At 37.8% G+C, this 15,319-nt stretch overlaps 1 protein-coding gene across 7 annotated transcripts in view; it reads right to left on the bottom strand.

Annotated features, from left to right (window-relative positions):
• Positions 1 to 15,319, bottom strand: part of ST7 (suppression of tumorigenicity 7) — a 283,519-nt gene that overhangs the window by 35,255 nt on the left and 232,945 nt on the right. For all 7 annotated transcript variants that reach the window (XM_027845020.1, XM_027845018.1, XM_027845019.1 and 4 more), the window contains exons 10-11: positions 12,038 to 12,110; positions 10,403 to 10,505 (exon numbers count right to left, since the gene is read on the bottom strand). In XM_027845020.1, the coding sequence (XP_027700821.1) occupies positions 10,403 to 10,505; positions 12,038 to 12,110 (176 nt within the window). The remainder of the gene's footprint in view (positions 1 to 10,402; positions 10,506 to 12,037; positions 12,111 to 15,319) is intronic.

Here is a 15,319-nt window from a genome sequence, read left to right as displayed (position 1 = left end):
CTCTCTCTCTCTTAAGAATTAGGGCTGGCTAAAAGAAACAATGGGCTTCCTCCAAAGTGATGAGTTCCTTTTTTCCTGTAAGTCTTTAAGAAGAGGCTGCACAACCACTTTTGGGGGTATATTCTTTCTGTGCATGGGTTAGACTAGATGTCTGCCGAGGTTCCTTTGAACTGTCCAATTCTGGATTCTATGATTCTTCTACAATGTCTATGAGAATTCAGGTATTCCAGAACAGGATTAAAAAAAAATTTTGGGGAGGGTAGGCACTGGGGTTAAGTGACTTGCCCAGGGTCACACAGCTATTAAGTGTCAAGTGTGCAAAGTTGGATTTGAACTCATATCCTCCTGACTCCAAGGCCAGAACTCTATCTACTGTGCCACCTAGCTGCTCCAAAGTAGACACTCATTTTCAGATATGGCCTTAACTTGTACTAAAGTTACTTTTATGCATCTTTTTTTTTTTTGGCAAAATAATTTTTTTTTTGCTTTTTGGTGAGGCAATTGGGGTTAAGTAATTTGCCCAGAGTCACACAGCTAGTGAGTGTTATGTGTCAGAGGCCAGATTTGAACTCAGGTGTGCTGCCTCCAGGGCTGGTACTCTATCCACTGCACCTAGCTGCCCAGATTTTTTTAAAGGGCAGAAGGAACTTACAAGTATCTTTAATACTGACCCTCTGCCTAAGTCACATACAGATGAGCAGTCTTTCTTTCTTTTTTCTCTATGGAAAAAATAGGAAAAATAGAAAATCATGGTCAGCTTTCCATGGTAATCTCATTGTAGTTCTGTTGATTTATGAGATTATTTTCCATCAGTCCAGTGACTAAATTTTCACCTACTTGTACCGTTTGCTAGCCAACACAGACATGCTAAGTAAACAGTGGTGGGCCAATCAGAAGCTTTAAATGGATTATTATTAAGCTTGGTTCTAAGGCATGTGTGGGACTACTCTTAAAAACAGTGATTAGTAAAGGAAGACTGCCCCAATATCTTAGATCTAGAGGGTAAAACAGAAACTGAAAGAATCTACCTATCACCTCCTGAAAGAGATCCCAAAATGAAAACTTCCAGGAATAGTATAACCAAATTCCCCAGCTCCCAGGTCAAGGAGAAAATACTGCAAGCAGCAAGAAGGAAACAATTCAAATATCATGGAACCAGAGTTAGGATCAAACAAAATACAGCAGCTTCCATGTTAAAGGAACAGAAGGCTTAGAAAATGATATTCTAGAGGACAAAGGGGCTAGGATTAAAACCAAGAATCACCTACCCATCAAAACTGAGTCTAATACTTCAGGAGGAAAAATGGATATTTAATGAAATAGAGAACTTTCAAGCATTCCTGATGAAAAGACAAGAGCTGAACAGAAAATCTGACATTCTAATAGAAGACTCAAGAGAAAACTGAAAAGGTAAATATGAAAGAGAAACCACAAGGGACTCAATAGGGTTAAACTGTTTATATTCCTATATGGGAAGATGATACAAGTAACTCCTAAGAACTTTATCCTTATTAGGACAGTTAGAAGGAGTCTGCATAGACAGAGGGGACAGATGTGAGCTGATTATGTTGGAATGATCTCAAAAAAAAAAAAGAATGTAGAGATAAGAAAGAAGGATGCATTGGGAGAAGTAGAAAGGGAGAGGTGAAATGGGGCAAATTTTCTCACATAAAGGAGACATGCAAGGAAGAGCTTTTATTGTGGAGAGAAAAACTGAAAATGTTTGAGCCTCACTCTCATCAGAATTGGTTCAAAGAGGGAAGAATATCTATATACATACTTAGTTGGATATAGAAATCTATCTTACAGACAATAAGTGAATAAGAGATGTGGGGCGGGAGATGATAAGGGAAGGGCAGATTGGGGGAAGTAGTGGTCAGAAGCAAGACAGACTTGAGGAAGTATAGGTAAAAAGAGAGAAGGATAAACAGAGGATGGAAGGATGGAGGGAAATGCACACTTAGTGATCATAAATGTGAATGTGAATGGGATGAGCTAATCTATAGAATGGAAGCATATAGCAGAATGGATGGGAAACCAGGATCCAACAATATGTTGTGTCTAAGATGCACTTAGGACAGAAAGACACACAGGGTTGAAATGAAGGGCAGGAGCAGAGTCTGTTATGCTTCTGCTGAAGTGAAGAGGGCAGGGGTGACAATCATTATCTCAGACAAAGTAAAAGCAAAATTAAATCTAACTGAAAGAGATAATCAGGGAAACTATATTTTGCTTAAAGGTACCATACATGATGAAATAATATTTTACAAGTTTACAGCAAGTTTCTCTGATAAAGACCTTATTTCTCAAATATATAGGGAACTGAGTCAAGTTTATAAAAATAAGAGCCATTTCCCAATTGATAAATTGTCAAAGGATACGAACAGGTAATTTTCAGAAGAAGAAATCAAAGTTATCTATAGTCATACAAAAACTCTAAATCACTATTTATCAGAGAAAGGCAAATTAAAACAATTCTGAGGTACCACCTCACAACCTATCAGAAATAACAAATACTGGAGGGGAGAGGATAAATAATGTCAGTAGATTTGGTCTCTTAACTCAAGATTTTTTCAGATATACTTCCAATCCATATCCTTTATACGTACCCAATGATGCACAATTTTGGAAAGCTTATAATTAGCTTACTTGGTTGATACTAGCGTAGAGGACATTGTCAGGGCAGGGGAAAAACCCAGAGATAATGAAGATCACCTAACTGTTTCCTTAGGAAATAAGACTAAAAATTGGTTTCTGCTCTCTTTTCTCTTAAAAACGAAACAAACAAACAAACAAAACTTGGAGCAACATATTCAATTTTTTAAACATTTTATTAAAATGATATTTCTCAAATGTGCCACTGATATGTAATATCACAAAAAACCTAGCAAGGATATTTTAGTTCTGTTTTCATGCTTCAAGCATTTTAAAATGCTAAGACCCACTGCACACTGTGTGACCTAAACTGGATTAAGAAACAATTTCATACTCTGTCAATGGAGATGCAAAGGTGGGTTTGCCACAGTGTTTGCATGAAATAAGCCTTTCATCCTTATAACAATGCCCTACAGACACTTCATCACCATACAAAATTACCATGATGTCTCCTTGACAAACAAGCCTTCTGAAATCCTCATGAAATTGGAGTCTTTACACTGATAGGTAGGATTCTTTTTTTTCCCTTGCGTAATATTTTTAGTCAATAAATTTGTGTCATAAAACTGTTTTCCCTTACTTTCTTCATTCCAATAACCTTTTACACACTCCAATGCTAAATTTTATCATGAAGATAACACCTATTAAGTATCCAATTCCACTTCTTATAATTTCAGTTCAATCTTGACCAGTTCAGTCAACAAACTGGGACTGCCTTAGGCCAACTTTTTGAGAAGGCAAAGTTTATTTGGGGAGTTCCTCCATCCTCCCTTCCTTAACAATTCCCCAGGTATTCAGTGCCCACATGCTGTCCCACTAATCCCTAAGGTTTACTACTGTGGCATCTCACTCAGTGAGATGTACATCCTACTGACAACGTTTGAGTCTCAAGAAACTATAGTTAGAAAGATAGACTAGCAAGTTGTCTACTTATGGACTTAGATCATGTGAAAAACTGAGTCTTACAGACTTAGTTAATTGTAATCCCTCACCAATGACTCCTCTCAGCTGTTCCATCCTACAGCCAACCAGTTCCAGGGTATTTGTGCTCTTAGAACCTGATTCTTATTAATGAGATGGTTTGGGTGGCCTGGGAGAAAGACATACAATCCACATCCCAGGATGATCAGGAGTCCAGGATGTTGTCTGAATGGAAACAAAACCTTTCTCTTATTCCCAAATGACTTCTCTATCAATGGTCTATTTTTCTTCCATATTTTTAAGGCAAGTGGGAGTTGTCTCAGGGTGTAGCTATATTCTCTCTGCCACTATCTGTGTTTCTATCTTCTTTTTGTTCTGATGTCCATCCATCAGGCTTACAAAACTACCAAAAGGAGCATTTCATGGGAAGTATTTAGGGGAGAGCACTCTTTCATAAGGACATTGCTGATCCTCACATGGGTGAAATGACAAACTAGGTCCCCATGTCCAGGTATTAATGTACTTAATTTAACTAAGCGAACTTTCCCATTTCAATGATTAAAATTTACTGATTAAAAAGCTGTGCATGGGGCAGCTACGTGGCACAGTGCCACCTACAGCATTGGCCCTGAAGCCAGGAGGACCTAAGTTCAAATCCAGCCTCAGACACTTACTAGCTGTGTGACCCTGGGCAAGTCACTTAACCCCAATTGCCCCCCCCCAAAAAGGTGTGTGATACCTAGTACCTGTTACATTTGTCACCAATGTTATGAAAAAGTTAATTTTGCTGGAACAAATCTTTATTTGCTCTTATTAAGGGCAAATCCCAATATACATAACAAATATCAAGATGTCCATACATCACTAACTCCATTATCTGACTGGATAGAACTCACTCATCTGTTTTTTTTTTTATCACCATGTTTTTCTGTTAACAACAACAACAACAATAATAATAATAATAATATTACAGTAGCCAACATTTCTATAGTGTTTACTATGTGCCAGGCACTACACTAAACACTTTATAATTATTACCTCATTTGTTGTTATTATCCCCGTTTCACAGAGGAGGAAATTGAAGCAAAATGGGGTCAAGTGAAATACCCACTCATACAACAGCTAGTGTTTGAGGCCAGATTTGAACCTAGGTCTTTCTGACTCCAGGCCCAGTGCTCTAACCATTGTGTCACCTGATGAGGTCAGGGAGAGGAGAAGGAGCATATTTTAAGAACAGGAACTTATTTTCTATCACTGTATACTCCAGATAGAAATTAAAAAAGAATTCAGGACTGGGAACAAGGGAAGCAGGACATATGAATAGGTCCTTTACTATGAGTCTCTTAATGCAAAAGGGAAGAAATGAGTTCATTTAGTGTTATTATTACTCTGAAATATCCAAGTGGCACATGTGTAAATGAATTATGCATAAGTGAATAAATTATGACTTAGAAGTCAATATAATTTATGTATTTTTAGCGCTAACAAGTACTCACTATCATACACCTGAGACCCGTTACTTCTTTGTAGATCTCTGGGGTACTACTTAGTTCATAGGAAGTGTGAGTTTACTAACTGGACCTTAGTGGCCAAAGAAAGTTCAATGTAACCTCCTCCCATTCCACCCCACAAATGGGCAATTTGATTATCTTCTCCCACAGCTTAAGTTACATAATGGGAAGTGTAAAACTTAGGTAATATATGAGCAATAATTAGTCACACAATGCTTAATTCCTTTAAGCAGAGGTTTTTTTTTTTTGGGTTAAACTTGAACTATTCTGGATGGAAATTTTTTTTTTAATTTATTACATCTTCCTTACTTTCATAAATAAGAGTATCCTAAACCTTTTATTGATGGCTCAGGGTCACCATTATGACCTTCAGTTACTATACTAAATTTAATGTAATTTTCTTTTCCCTTTCTCAGTGCTAGCTTCATCAACTACTTCTTACAGCTCTTTCCCTTTTGCCATGGTCTGGGAAATCAGATCATCAAGGAGTCAGAACTCTGTATAAATTAAGAGGCAATAAACTCTGAACTATGACCTAAATCATATCACCTTCTCCCAATAAAGTAAGTCTCTCTAAAGCTTCATCATGGTAATTTCAGCGATTCAAAAGTCTTTCTGTAGAGAATGAAGGGGAACAGGAAAGGCTATTTCCCACCCCCAGTTTTAGGCTATGCTTTTAATAGTCAAGGCTGTCAGAAATCATACTAAAACTTGAAAAGGCTACTAGTGCTTTTTTTTTTCATTTCTATAAAAAAAGTCACTAGAATCAAACAGCTACTACTTGTAATGTCTGCTCTAAAAGGATAAGTCAATATTATTTTTGAGAATAATTAGCATATATCTTGAATAACACAGTACTACCTACCTACATGGTGGTAGAATAAAAAAATTATACATATATGAAATATGTATGTGTGTATGTGTATATATATATATGTATAATGCTTTTCATAAGCAAATATATCCCTGCAATTGGGAAAGAGTTTAAAAAAAAAGGTAAGAATGATTCATCCTGTATATCTGAAGTAACCCTATGTTTTATAAAATAGATGTAAAGTTTACCAGGGGGCTCAGCACAGGGAATCCCAGTCACTAACTACTACTCTATTGTTACTTTTCTTATTCTCATCCTTGCTTATGTGCTTTTTTTCCTTTTTGAGGTTTATGAATTTCTACACCAAATGGTTTGTGCGCATGTTCAACCTCTTTTAAATTTCTGTTTCAGGTAGGAGTGAGGTTCATCTGATACCTATTCCACTCATCCCTTCCTCTGTGTTTACATAACCTCCCATATCACAATCATGAGAGAGAGCAAGTTCCAGCCTCTTCCTCCTTCTTCTGTGTTGTAGTCCTCTTATTCTCCTTTCTCTTTCCTCTATTAAAGCCATTAGAACAAAACTAATCCACCCTCAGGTCCTCTGCTTTTTATTATTTAACTCCCTTAATATCCTCTGAAGACATTAAAGTTCTGAAGGGACATCTGTTTCTTCTCTTTCTACTTGTTAGAATTTTAGCATCATACCGTGATGTAGCTCCTAGCTGTTCATTTAAATTTACGTTCCCAGAAGGTTCTTAAAACTCTCACATTTGTATTTCAAAGTTCATACTCAGCTCTGGAATTTTTATCAGGAATGCAAGAAAGACCTCTCTTCCATTAAAACATCTATTTCTCTCCATTTAGGTTTATGCTCGCCTGGCAGGGTACATCATTCTTGGCTATAAGCCTTATTATTTGCCTTTCGGAATATTCTATTCCAAGATCTGTGGTTTTTAGTAAACTCTGTCAAGTCTTGTGTTATCCTGACTGTGGTACTTCTACTGATGCCTACATTATTTATTCTTTGATGTAGAGTCTGTGGATGCCATAACATTCCTGGGATATTTCCCCTGGAGCTCCTTTCAGTAAGTGACTGGTGAGTTCTTTCTAAATTTGCTCTTTTATTCTAATACATCTGGGCAGGTTTCATTTATAATTTCTTGAAATAAAGTGTTTAATCTATTAAAAAATAATGGTTTTCACAGAGTCCAATGATTCTTAAATTATCTCTCCAACTGTTTTCTAAATCTGTTTTTAAAATATTAGAGCTCATTTTTTATTTTAAAATTTTGTTCTAATATTTCTTGCTGTCACTAATTTCTGTTTGGTCTATTCTAGTTTTCAGGGATTCCATTTCTTAAGTAAAGCTTACTACTTTCTTTTCTAAGCTACTTATTCTATTCTAATTTTTTCCTTAAGTGGGGTGTGTGTGTGTGTATGTGTATCTTGCTTCACTTCTTCCGAAATTCATGAAGTCCTAGTGGAAAATCTACTTTTCCCCTTGAGTCTCTGTGGTCATCATAGGATTAGATTTGCAATAAATTTTTATTACTAAATAGTGTTGCTTTTTTAAAAAAAATTTACTCGTCTCTTCAGCTTTAGTTCCCAAATTGGGGCTTTGTGCCAGGGCCAGTCTCTGCCTCTGTTGTATTTTGGGTGGGATGATCAGCCTTGCTTGAGGGTTTGGACTCCCTGCATCTCTGAGGTTCAAAGCTCTGCATCTTCTGGCATTTTAGGACAGAGTGATAAGGACCTCAGAGCACCTGACTTTGGTCTGTCTCAGTCTAGGTGCTAGCTATGGCAACACATTGGTCTGATCTGCATCATGTTGGTTACTGCCTGCTTCTCCTCCCTGTGCCTGGTGGTACCAACTACAAGACTTTTAGTCCTTTTTTTTTTTTTTTTAGGCAATTGGGGTAAAGTGACTTGCCCATGGTCACACAGCTAGTAAGTGTCAAGTGTTTGGTCTGAGGCCGGATTTGAACTCAGGTCCTCCTAACTTCAGGGCTAGTACTCTATCCACTGCGCTAGTCCTTCTTTTATATGACAGTACTTTGAATACTGGAATTCAGCTCTAATATCACCTTCAAGTCTCTTCTTTTCCAAGTTAAAAAGCCCCACTTTCTTCAACTGATTCTCATCTGATATGATTTCCAGTTTCATTGTTATTCTGCTGTCCTCTTCTGAAATTGCTCTAGCTTATAAATGTCTTACTTAAAATATGGTATCCAGAAATGAACTCAATAATTTGGCTAGGACACCAAAAATCACCTTCATTTTAGATACATGGCTCTCCTAATGCTTCCTAGAATCGCGTTAAGTTTTTTGTGGCAGCCATGTTATACAGCTGACTCTTACTGACCTCCTACATTTCTTTTAGACAAACTACTATCATGCTTCCTCCATTTTGTATTTGTAAAGTTGAAATTTAAAAACTAAATATAAAAATTTGTATTTATGGCTCCAAACTTCTTCATTATTAGATTTAGCTTGTTCTAATCTGTCATGGGGTCTTTTTAGAATATGGTACTGTCATTCAATGTACTAGCTGGTTTGCTGGCTTTTGTCTATAAATTTGATATATTTTCTATGCCTTTACCCAAGTTATTAACAAAAACGTTGAAACAGCAAGGGCTGAGGATAAATTTCCAGGGGTACTCCATTAGAAGCCACCCCCAAAGTTGACATCAACCTATGATGATTACTCCTTGGATCCAGCCTTTCAAATAGTCCTCAATTCACATTTGTCCATTTAGTCCATAAAAACTGTACAACAGAATCTGTCAAATGCTTTCCAGAACTCTAGGTGAACTATATTTGTGCTTTCTCCTGGTTCACCAGTCTAATGAGGCTAATCTGCCACAACCTAATCTTAATGAAGTCAAGCTGTATTTCAGTGAACAAGGTTTGCCTTCCTAGATGCTCATGACAGAAGTCAAGCTCATTGGCATACAGCCTTCAAGTTCATCCTCCTCCCCCTTTTCAAACTAGGAACATTTGCTCTCTTCCAGTCCTATGTCATTTTTCTTGTCCTCCTTAGTCTTTCAAAGCTCAGTGAAACATCATTCAAAGTTCAGCAGTTACCCCTACAAGTTCTTTCAGTACTGTTGGATATGGTTCATTCAAGTCTGGTGCCTTGAATTCAATGAGGGTAATTAGATGCTCCTTTAGCATCTCCCCCCTCCTATAAATTTAATACCTCCCCACTAAAGTATCGACTCAACTTGATTCAATAAACATTTATGAGGAACCCACTATTCTATAAATCGTTATACAAAAATTCCTTCCTTGAATTATTGTAGCCAGATGAGAAATACAAGTTTACCTTATTAGTTACTCACTAATAAAATCCACATTCACAGACATTAGATATCACAGCTGAAAGAGATGTTCAAGAGGGCTGTTTATACCTGTCATTTTGCTAGTGAGGAAACCAAGTTATACTTGGCTAACAAAGTTATGTCTTTTGCTCCATAATAAGAACTACTACGAGAGAATGCACATGCATTTGAACTTGGTATCTGCCCCTAGCAAAGTGCTCTACCAGAAGAAATGTTTACTAGATGATTGCTGAATCAATGAATTTACTGAATAGGAAACTGTACGAAACTGCAGGAAAAAAATGCAAAAACCCCACTATATGGTGTTTATGAATTACCCTATCTCTATATGTTGTAACACTGAGATTTTGTAACAACAAATAACTGCACTTTTTAAATTGACTCAGTCACACAATTCAAATCTGAGGCTGATATTCCTCATCAGGAATTTAAAGTAGATACAGGATCATAGCACCAGAGCCGAACAGGACCTGGACTTCAGTAGCTATCCAGTACCAACCACTTCATTTTAGAAAAGAGAAAAGTGAGGCCCAGGAAGAGTAGATGATTGACCCAGGGTTACATGGGTAGTGAGCCTCAGAGGCAACATTTGAATCCAGATCCTCTGGCTCTAGATCTGGCATTCTTTCCACTATTTACACTTTAAACACTTTTTAGTGTTTCTACTTTCTTACAATTCTTTTCTTTGAGTTACGTTTTCCTATAATGTTCCTGACACAAACTGACTCAATGTCATTTGTTTACTGAGACAGAAAATATTGAAAGCACCTATCCTTCTGAACCTTTGTTTGTGTCAAGAGTTATTTCCCAAGGCTATGGTGTGATTCTTTACTGTTAAATATCCTAAAACTAGAACCATGAAGATCGTCCCATTTAGGCAGCATTTCAAGTCAAAGGTCATGCTGTGTAGTGTTACCCCCTTACTACAAAATCCATAAATTGGCTCCAGAAGTCTTTTGAATGTTGAGCATGAAATCACACAAGCCTCAGGACTAAGTTTCTGCTCTAAAGCAAAAATAAGTTAATGACCACATAAGACCCAGTGTTGGCTGTAGCATCTTTTGTATATACTGAGTTTATGATAGGCATGAAACTGTGGTCAGTGAACATTTCCTCTGATCTCATAACAAGCTCCAAAGGGGATTTCTCGGACTTACTTTTGGCACGTGAGGATTGAACTCTACAGCTCTGTGAATGGCCTCTACTGCATTCATCTCTGCCGTGCTTAGCCCTCGCCGGGACGCAGCCTCTGGAGAGAACCTGGAGGGCAGAGGGACAGACAAACACGATTCACTTGGGGCTGTCCAGTAAAACACCCAGAAAGGCATATTTAGATAGAGATATACAATCAAGGGCCCATGTGATCAAGCTGAGCCCATCACATATGCTCTCCAAACCTCCACAGTAAATGGAACCTCTGAGTGACCCCTTAGATCAAGGCCAATGAAAACCCCAGCAGAAGCAGAAAGCGTGCTTGCATCTAATTATGGCAGAAAGTAATTTCAAGCTGTCAATTTTCTCTCTCTAAATAACTAATCTAAATTTCCTATGAGGTACCTGCTTAGGTAGGGAGTAGGGAGACTTAAAGGGGCAGACGATGTAGGAAAAAGAGAAAACCATGTTACGTAAGAGTGAGGATGTTAAAAACAGAACTGGGGGAAATTTTAATGGTGGTCCCCAACCCAATGTCAGTGGCAGTGTTGGGAGTTAAGGTTGTTGCAGCGTCAGCAGCAAGCGGGTCTGCTTTCAGCTGTACCGGCAGGGGGTGTGCATGCCCAAACTGTGGGCAAATCATCTGCCCCAGTGAATGAAAAAAAAAACCAGACCATGCAATCTCTTTCTCACCTCACACCCCACGGCTAACTCCAGAGCTGTACTTGGCAGGCAGACACCACAGGGAAAGCTGTGACAACCCTAGCCCTGCCCTCCCAAGCTGGAGTCGCTGTGTAGGGAGAAAAGATGTTGCAGTAGGTACTGGCGATCTACAGGATAAAAAAAAAAGAATGAAAGAAAATTACTTCGATCTTGAAGTGCACACACACTGAACAGCAAACCTTTCTGAGAGCAGGAAAACAAAACAGCCTCTGCCCTATCTGCTTCCCAACTCTAGAGAGGACTGAATCAGGAAAATTGCAAGCCTTGGTGAACTGAAAAACAATGATGCTATTTACTTTCACCTGCCAGTCATCCTTGACTATTTAGTAGAAAGACTGTGCCACACCCACCTGCCTGAATAACATGAGCAAACACCACCAGGGACACTAGATGTCAAAATGAAGTGAAGCTGGGGGAGTGGGGGAGGGAGAGGGATGGTGGTGGTGCTATTTTGTCAGTTTGTATTGAAGAGGCAAAGAATGTGCGACCCCCAGGCCCTCTGCCATACTATGGGTTTTCATCAAAACCACTTTCTGTCTTGGATTGGTGAAGGAGGAAGATAAGCAAAAACAAAACAAAACCAAAAAAAAAGAAATAAAGGAAGGCATTTCATCCAAGTCCCAAGCAGGCCTTTTGGTATCTACTGTCTGGCGACCATCACTTGGGAGGTACTGAATTTGATAAGTGTATATAAATCCCTCCTCGGGGACTCACACACACTTATAGTACCCAAGGGTTCTGTAATGTTCTGTTCTGCTAACAGTGAAAGAAAAGATCAGCAGACGCTGGAAAATGCATGCTCAGAAGCAGCAATCTCACAGACTAAGAGAGAAGCCTCTGGTGAAAAAGGCTCAGAGCAACCCATCTCTGTAAGTTCAGTCAGGCACTTAGCTCAGCAGAAGTTATGATTCACTTACTTGTCAGAGACAGCTCTTGCTTTGAGCAATGCAGCTGTGTAGCATATTGTTGCCGATTTGGGTAAGCTTATATCTGTTGGGGAAAAAAAAGAAACTCTTGTAAATTTTTGGAAATAAAGAAGAATTACTTTTTTAAATACAATGCTATTTTAATCATGCTACTCAAATATTAAATTATGAATCATTTATATTTTAAAACAGAAGTAGATTTTAATTGCTTTATGCAATGGATGCATTCCTTAAATCAACCTTTTCCAAATTCTGTATCTGAAAGGGAACTTGGTAGGAAACCTATTGTGAATTTTTCTGTAAGAAAATAATCATCTTCTCATTATCTTCTAGAAATCTGGATTTTTCTCTATTATTTCTACTTAAAGCAGCTTATACTTACAAATGAAAAAACTCAGATATTAAAAAATACGAAAGAGGAAGTTATTCTTCCATTATTTTGAAAGGCAAAGGGAAGTTCTTCCTAGCTTAAAGAAATATTTGGCAAGCATTCTATTTGGAACTTCCTTAATATGAATGTAAGATGTTGACCTGGAAAGCAAAATATTTTTTAATGCTCTTTTTTTTTTAAGTGAACACTGCCCCAAAAGGTTTTTCTTTAATGATCAGATTTATGTTATATTTTTCTTTGCATTAGTTTTTAAGTAGCTGCATCACAGAATCTGAGTGGAAAGGACCTTATGGGTCATCTAATCCAACTCAATCAATCAACAAATATTTATTAAATACCTATTATTTGCCAGGCACTATAGATTCAAGCACCATATTGCCAAGCAATATGGATTCAATGAAATGATACCTACTTGCAGTGAGTTTACATTCCAACAGAGAAGAAAACAAGTACATATAAAATATATCAAGCTTATGTATATATGTGTACACACAGGATTGAAATACAATGTACCAATGCAACTTAGGCAGCAAGGTGGCACAACTGATAGAGTGCTGGGCCTGTAGTCAGAAAGACCTGAGTTAAAATTCAGCCTTAGACATGTACTAGCTGTGAGACCCTGGGCAAGTCACTTACCCTCATTTGCCTTAATCCAGTGGAGAAGGAAATGGCAAACCACTCCAGTATCTTTGCCAAGAAAATCCCAAAGGGGGCCACAAAAAAGCACACATGACTGAAAAATGAGTTAATGCCAACTATAAATCTATATAATTCTCATACTTGATTAAGAATCACCTTTATATAATCCTTGGCAAATGGTCAACTAGCCTTTGCCTGAAAACATCAAAATGAGAAGGAATCCATGACTCCCTCACATAGAACATTCCACTTTGGAAGAATTCTGTTGGGAAGTTTTTACTTGCAGAAAGCTTAAATTTCCTTCTTTTGAAACTTTCACCTACTGATCCTAGTTCTACTTTACATTCTGTATCCAAGAACATTTATTGAGCACTCAGAGTCCAGAACATGGAAGGCACATCTCTAAAGAAACATAATTTCCTTCTCCTATTTTTCTTTTGTCCATTTCTAAGATACATGATTTTTCCCTCTTTGTCCTGAGAGTTCCCTTTAGTTTTTACAGAAAGACCTAGAGTAAGAAAAGGTAAAAGATTAAAATTTGATCTACAGGGAAATAAAAATTGATGTTGCTGACAGCATAGGTGACAACCAGTTCTATGAATGCTTCTTGGTCCCTTCTGAAATATTTATATTAAAATTTGAATAGTCATAATGGTTCAGCATTTACCTAGAAATTTCAGCCAACTTTAGCCACCAAAATAGCACTGTATCTTGTGGGAAGCTTTCCTAGCCCAGAACAAGCATAAGCATCCTAATAAGAGTTAGACCCTGGAAGTTCTCAGCCAGGACAGAAGAACATTAACAAACAGAAATACAGTGAAAGGGTTTCTTACATAGTTAGCTTCCATATACAAAGAGGCCTAATTAAAAAAGTAATAAAAGGAAAGCCTCTTAATTAAGCAATGGAAGATGTGAGAACCTCAAAGAAAAAAAATCCTTCCATTTCCTCATGCAATAATAAAAACTCATAAAACATTGCTACATAAGTCAACTCTTCAAAGAGAAATCTTCAACAAAAAGGAGGGAAATTTCAATACCTTAATAAGAGTCAAGCCAAGTCATAAAAAGTCTCAGCACAAGGCATTTACTTGCAACAAAGCTTAATAAAAATAAATACGTTCAACTGAAAATTTATAGCCAATCTAAAAACAGTCTAAAATATTTAGGAAATGACAATGGAATATTAGAATGTTAAAGGCCTGTTTTGTCTTTCTTAACATGTATGATTATCCAATGCAAAGTAACAAACTTGCATTTCCTGGTTTCTGACTGTAAATTGTCAACAACTTAAGGCATACGGTTAATTTAGAAATTTGGGGTTTGATCAGGAATGATGCTAAATAGTAAAATTCTACCATTGCCAATTATCAGCAATTCAGTAAACATTTATTGAGTACTCACTATGTAAGGCTATGTGCTTACACCATCTAGTCTATTAAGAGAATAAAGACAACTTGCCAGGAAGTGGTCTACAACAGTATTAATAACAACTCATTTATATTGCACTTTCAGATTTGGAAAGCATTTTCCTCAAAATATCTCTGAGGCAGGAAGGGCAAGTGTTACTATTCCCATTTTATTGATGAAGAAACTAAGACTTCAGAAGATAAGTAGCTTGCACTTGGTCACACAGTTAGTAACTGGCTGAAGCAGGACGCCAATGCCCTCTTGACTCCAAGTCCAGCATTGTGCCCGGTGGACCACACAGCCTCTTATTCAGCTAACCTACAAAGAGCTGCCTCCGTATCTCGCCTCCCCTTGATCTCTTCTCACTCCCTTCTCAATCTGGCTCTGATCCTCAGTCCGCTCTCCAGAGTTACAATGATCTCTCGTCGCCAAATCTCACGGCCTGTCTTCAATCCTCTTTCTTCCTGATCTATCTGCAGCATGTCACCCTGCTGATCATCTCCCGGCGGACACTCCCCTTTCTGACTTTTTGAAATCATATCCTCTCCTCGTGCTCCTCCTGCTTGTCAGACTTCCTTGTGAATCTTTTTCACTGATCCATCATCCATCTTCTCCCCTAAGTGTGGATAGACCCCAAGGCTCTTTTTGGGATCCTCTTTTTTCTCTACTATCTCTTAATTGGTTACCTCATCATTTCCCCAGGTTTTGATGATTATCTCTATGCAGATGTCTCCTATATCTATATGACCAACCTTAGTCTCTCTCCTGAGCTCTTACCTGGCCATAATCAGTTGCCTACTGGACACTTCAAATTGGATGTCTTTTATGGATCTCAA

The sequence above is a fragment of the Vombatus ursinus genome, unplaced genomic scaffold (assembly GCF_900497805.2).
Source record: "Vombatus ursinus unplaced genomic scaffold, bare-nosed wombat genome assembly UNPS02014946.1, whole genome shotgun sequence".
Taxonomy (NCBI): Eukaryota; Metazoa; Chordata; class Mammalia; order Diprotodontia; family Vombatidae; genus Vombatus; species Vombatus ursinus.
This window is presented reverse-complemented; position numbering and strand designations above follow the sequence as displayed.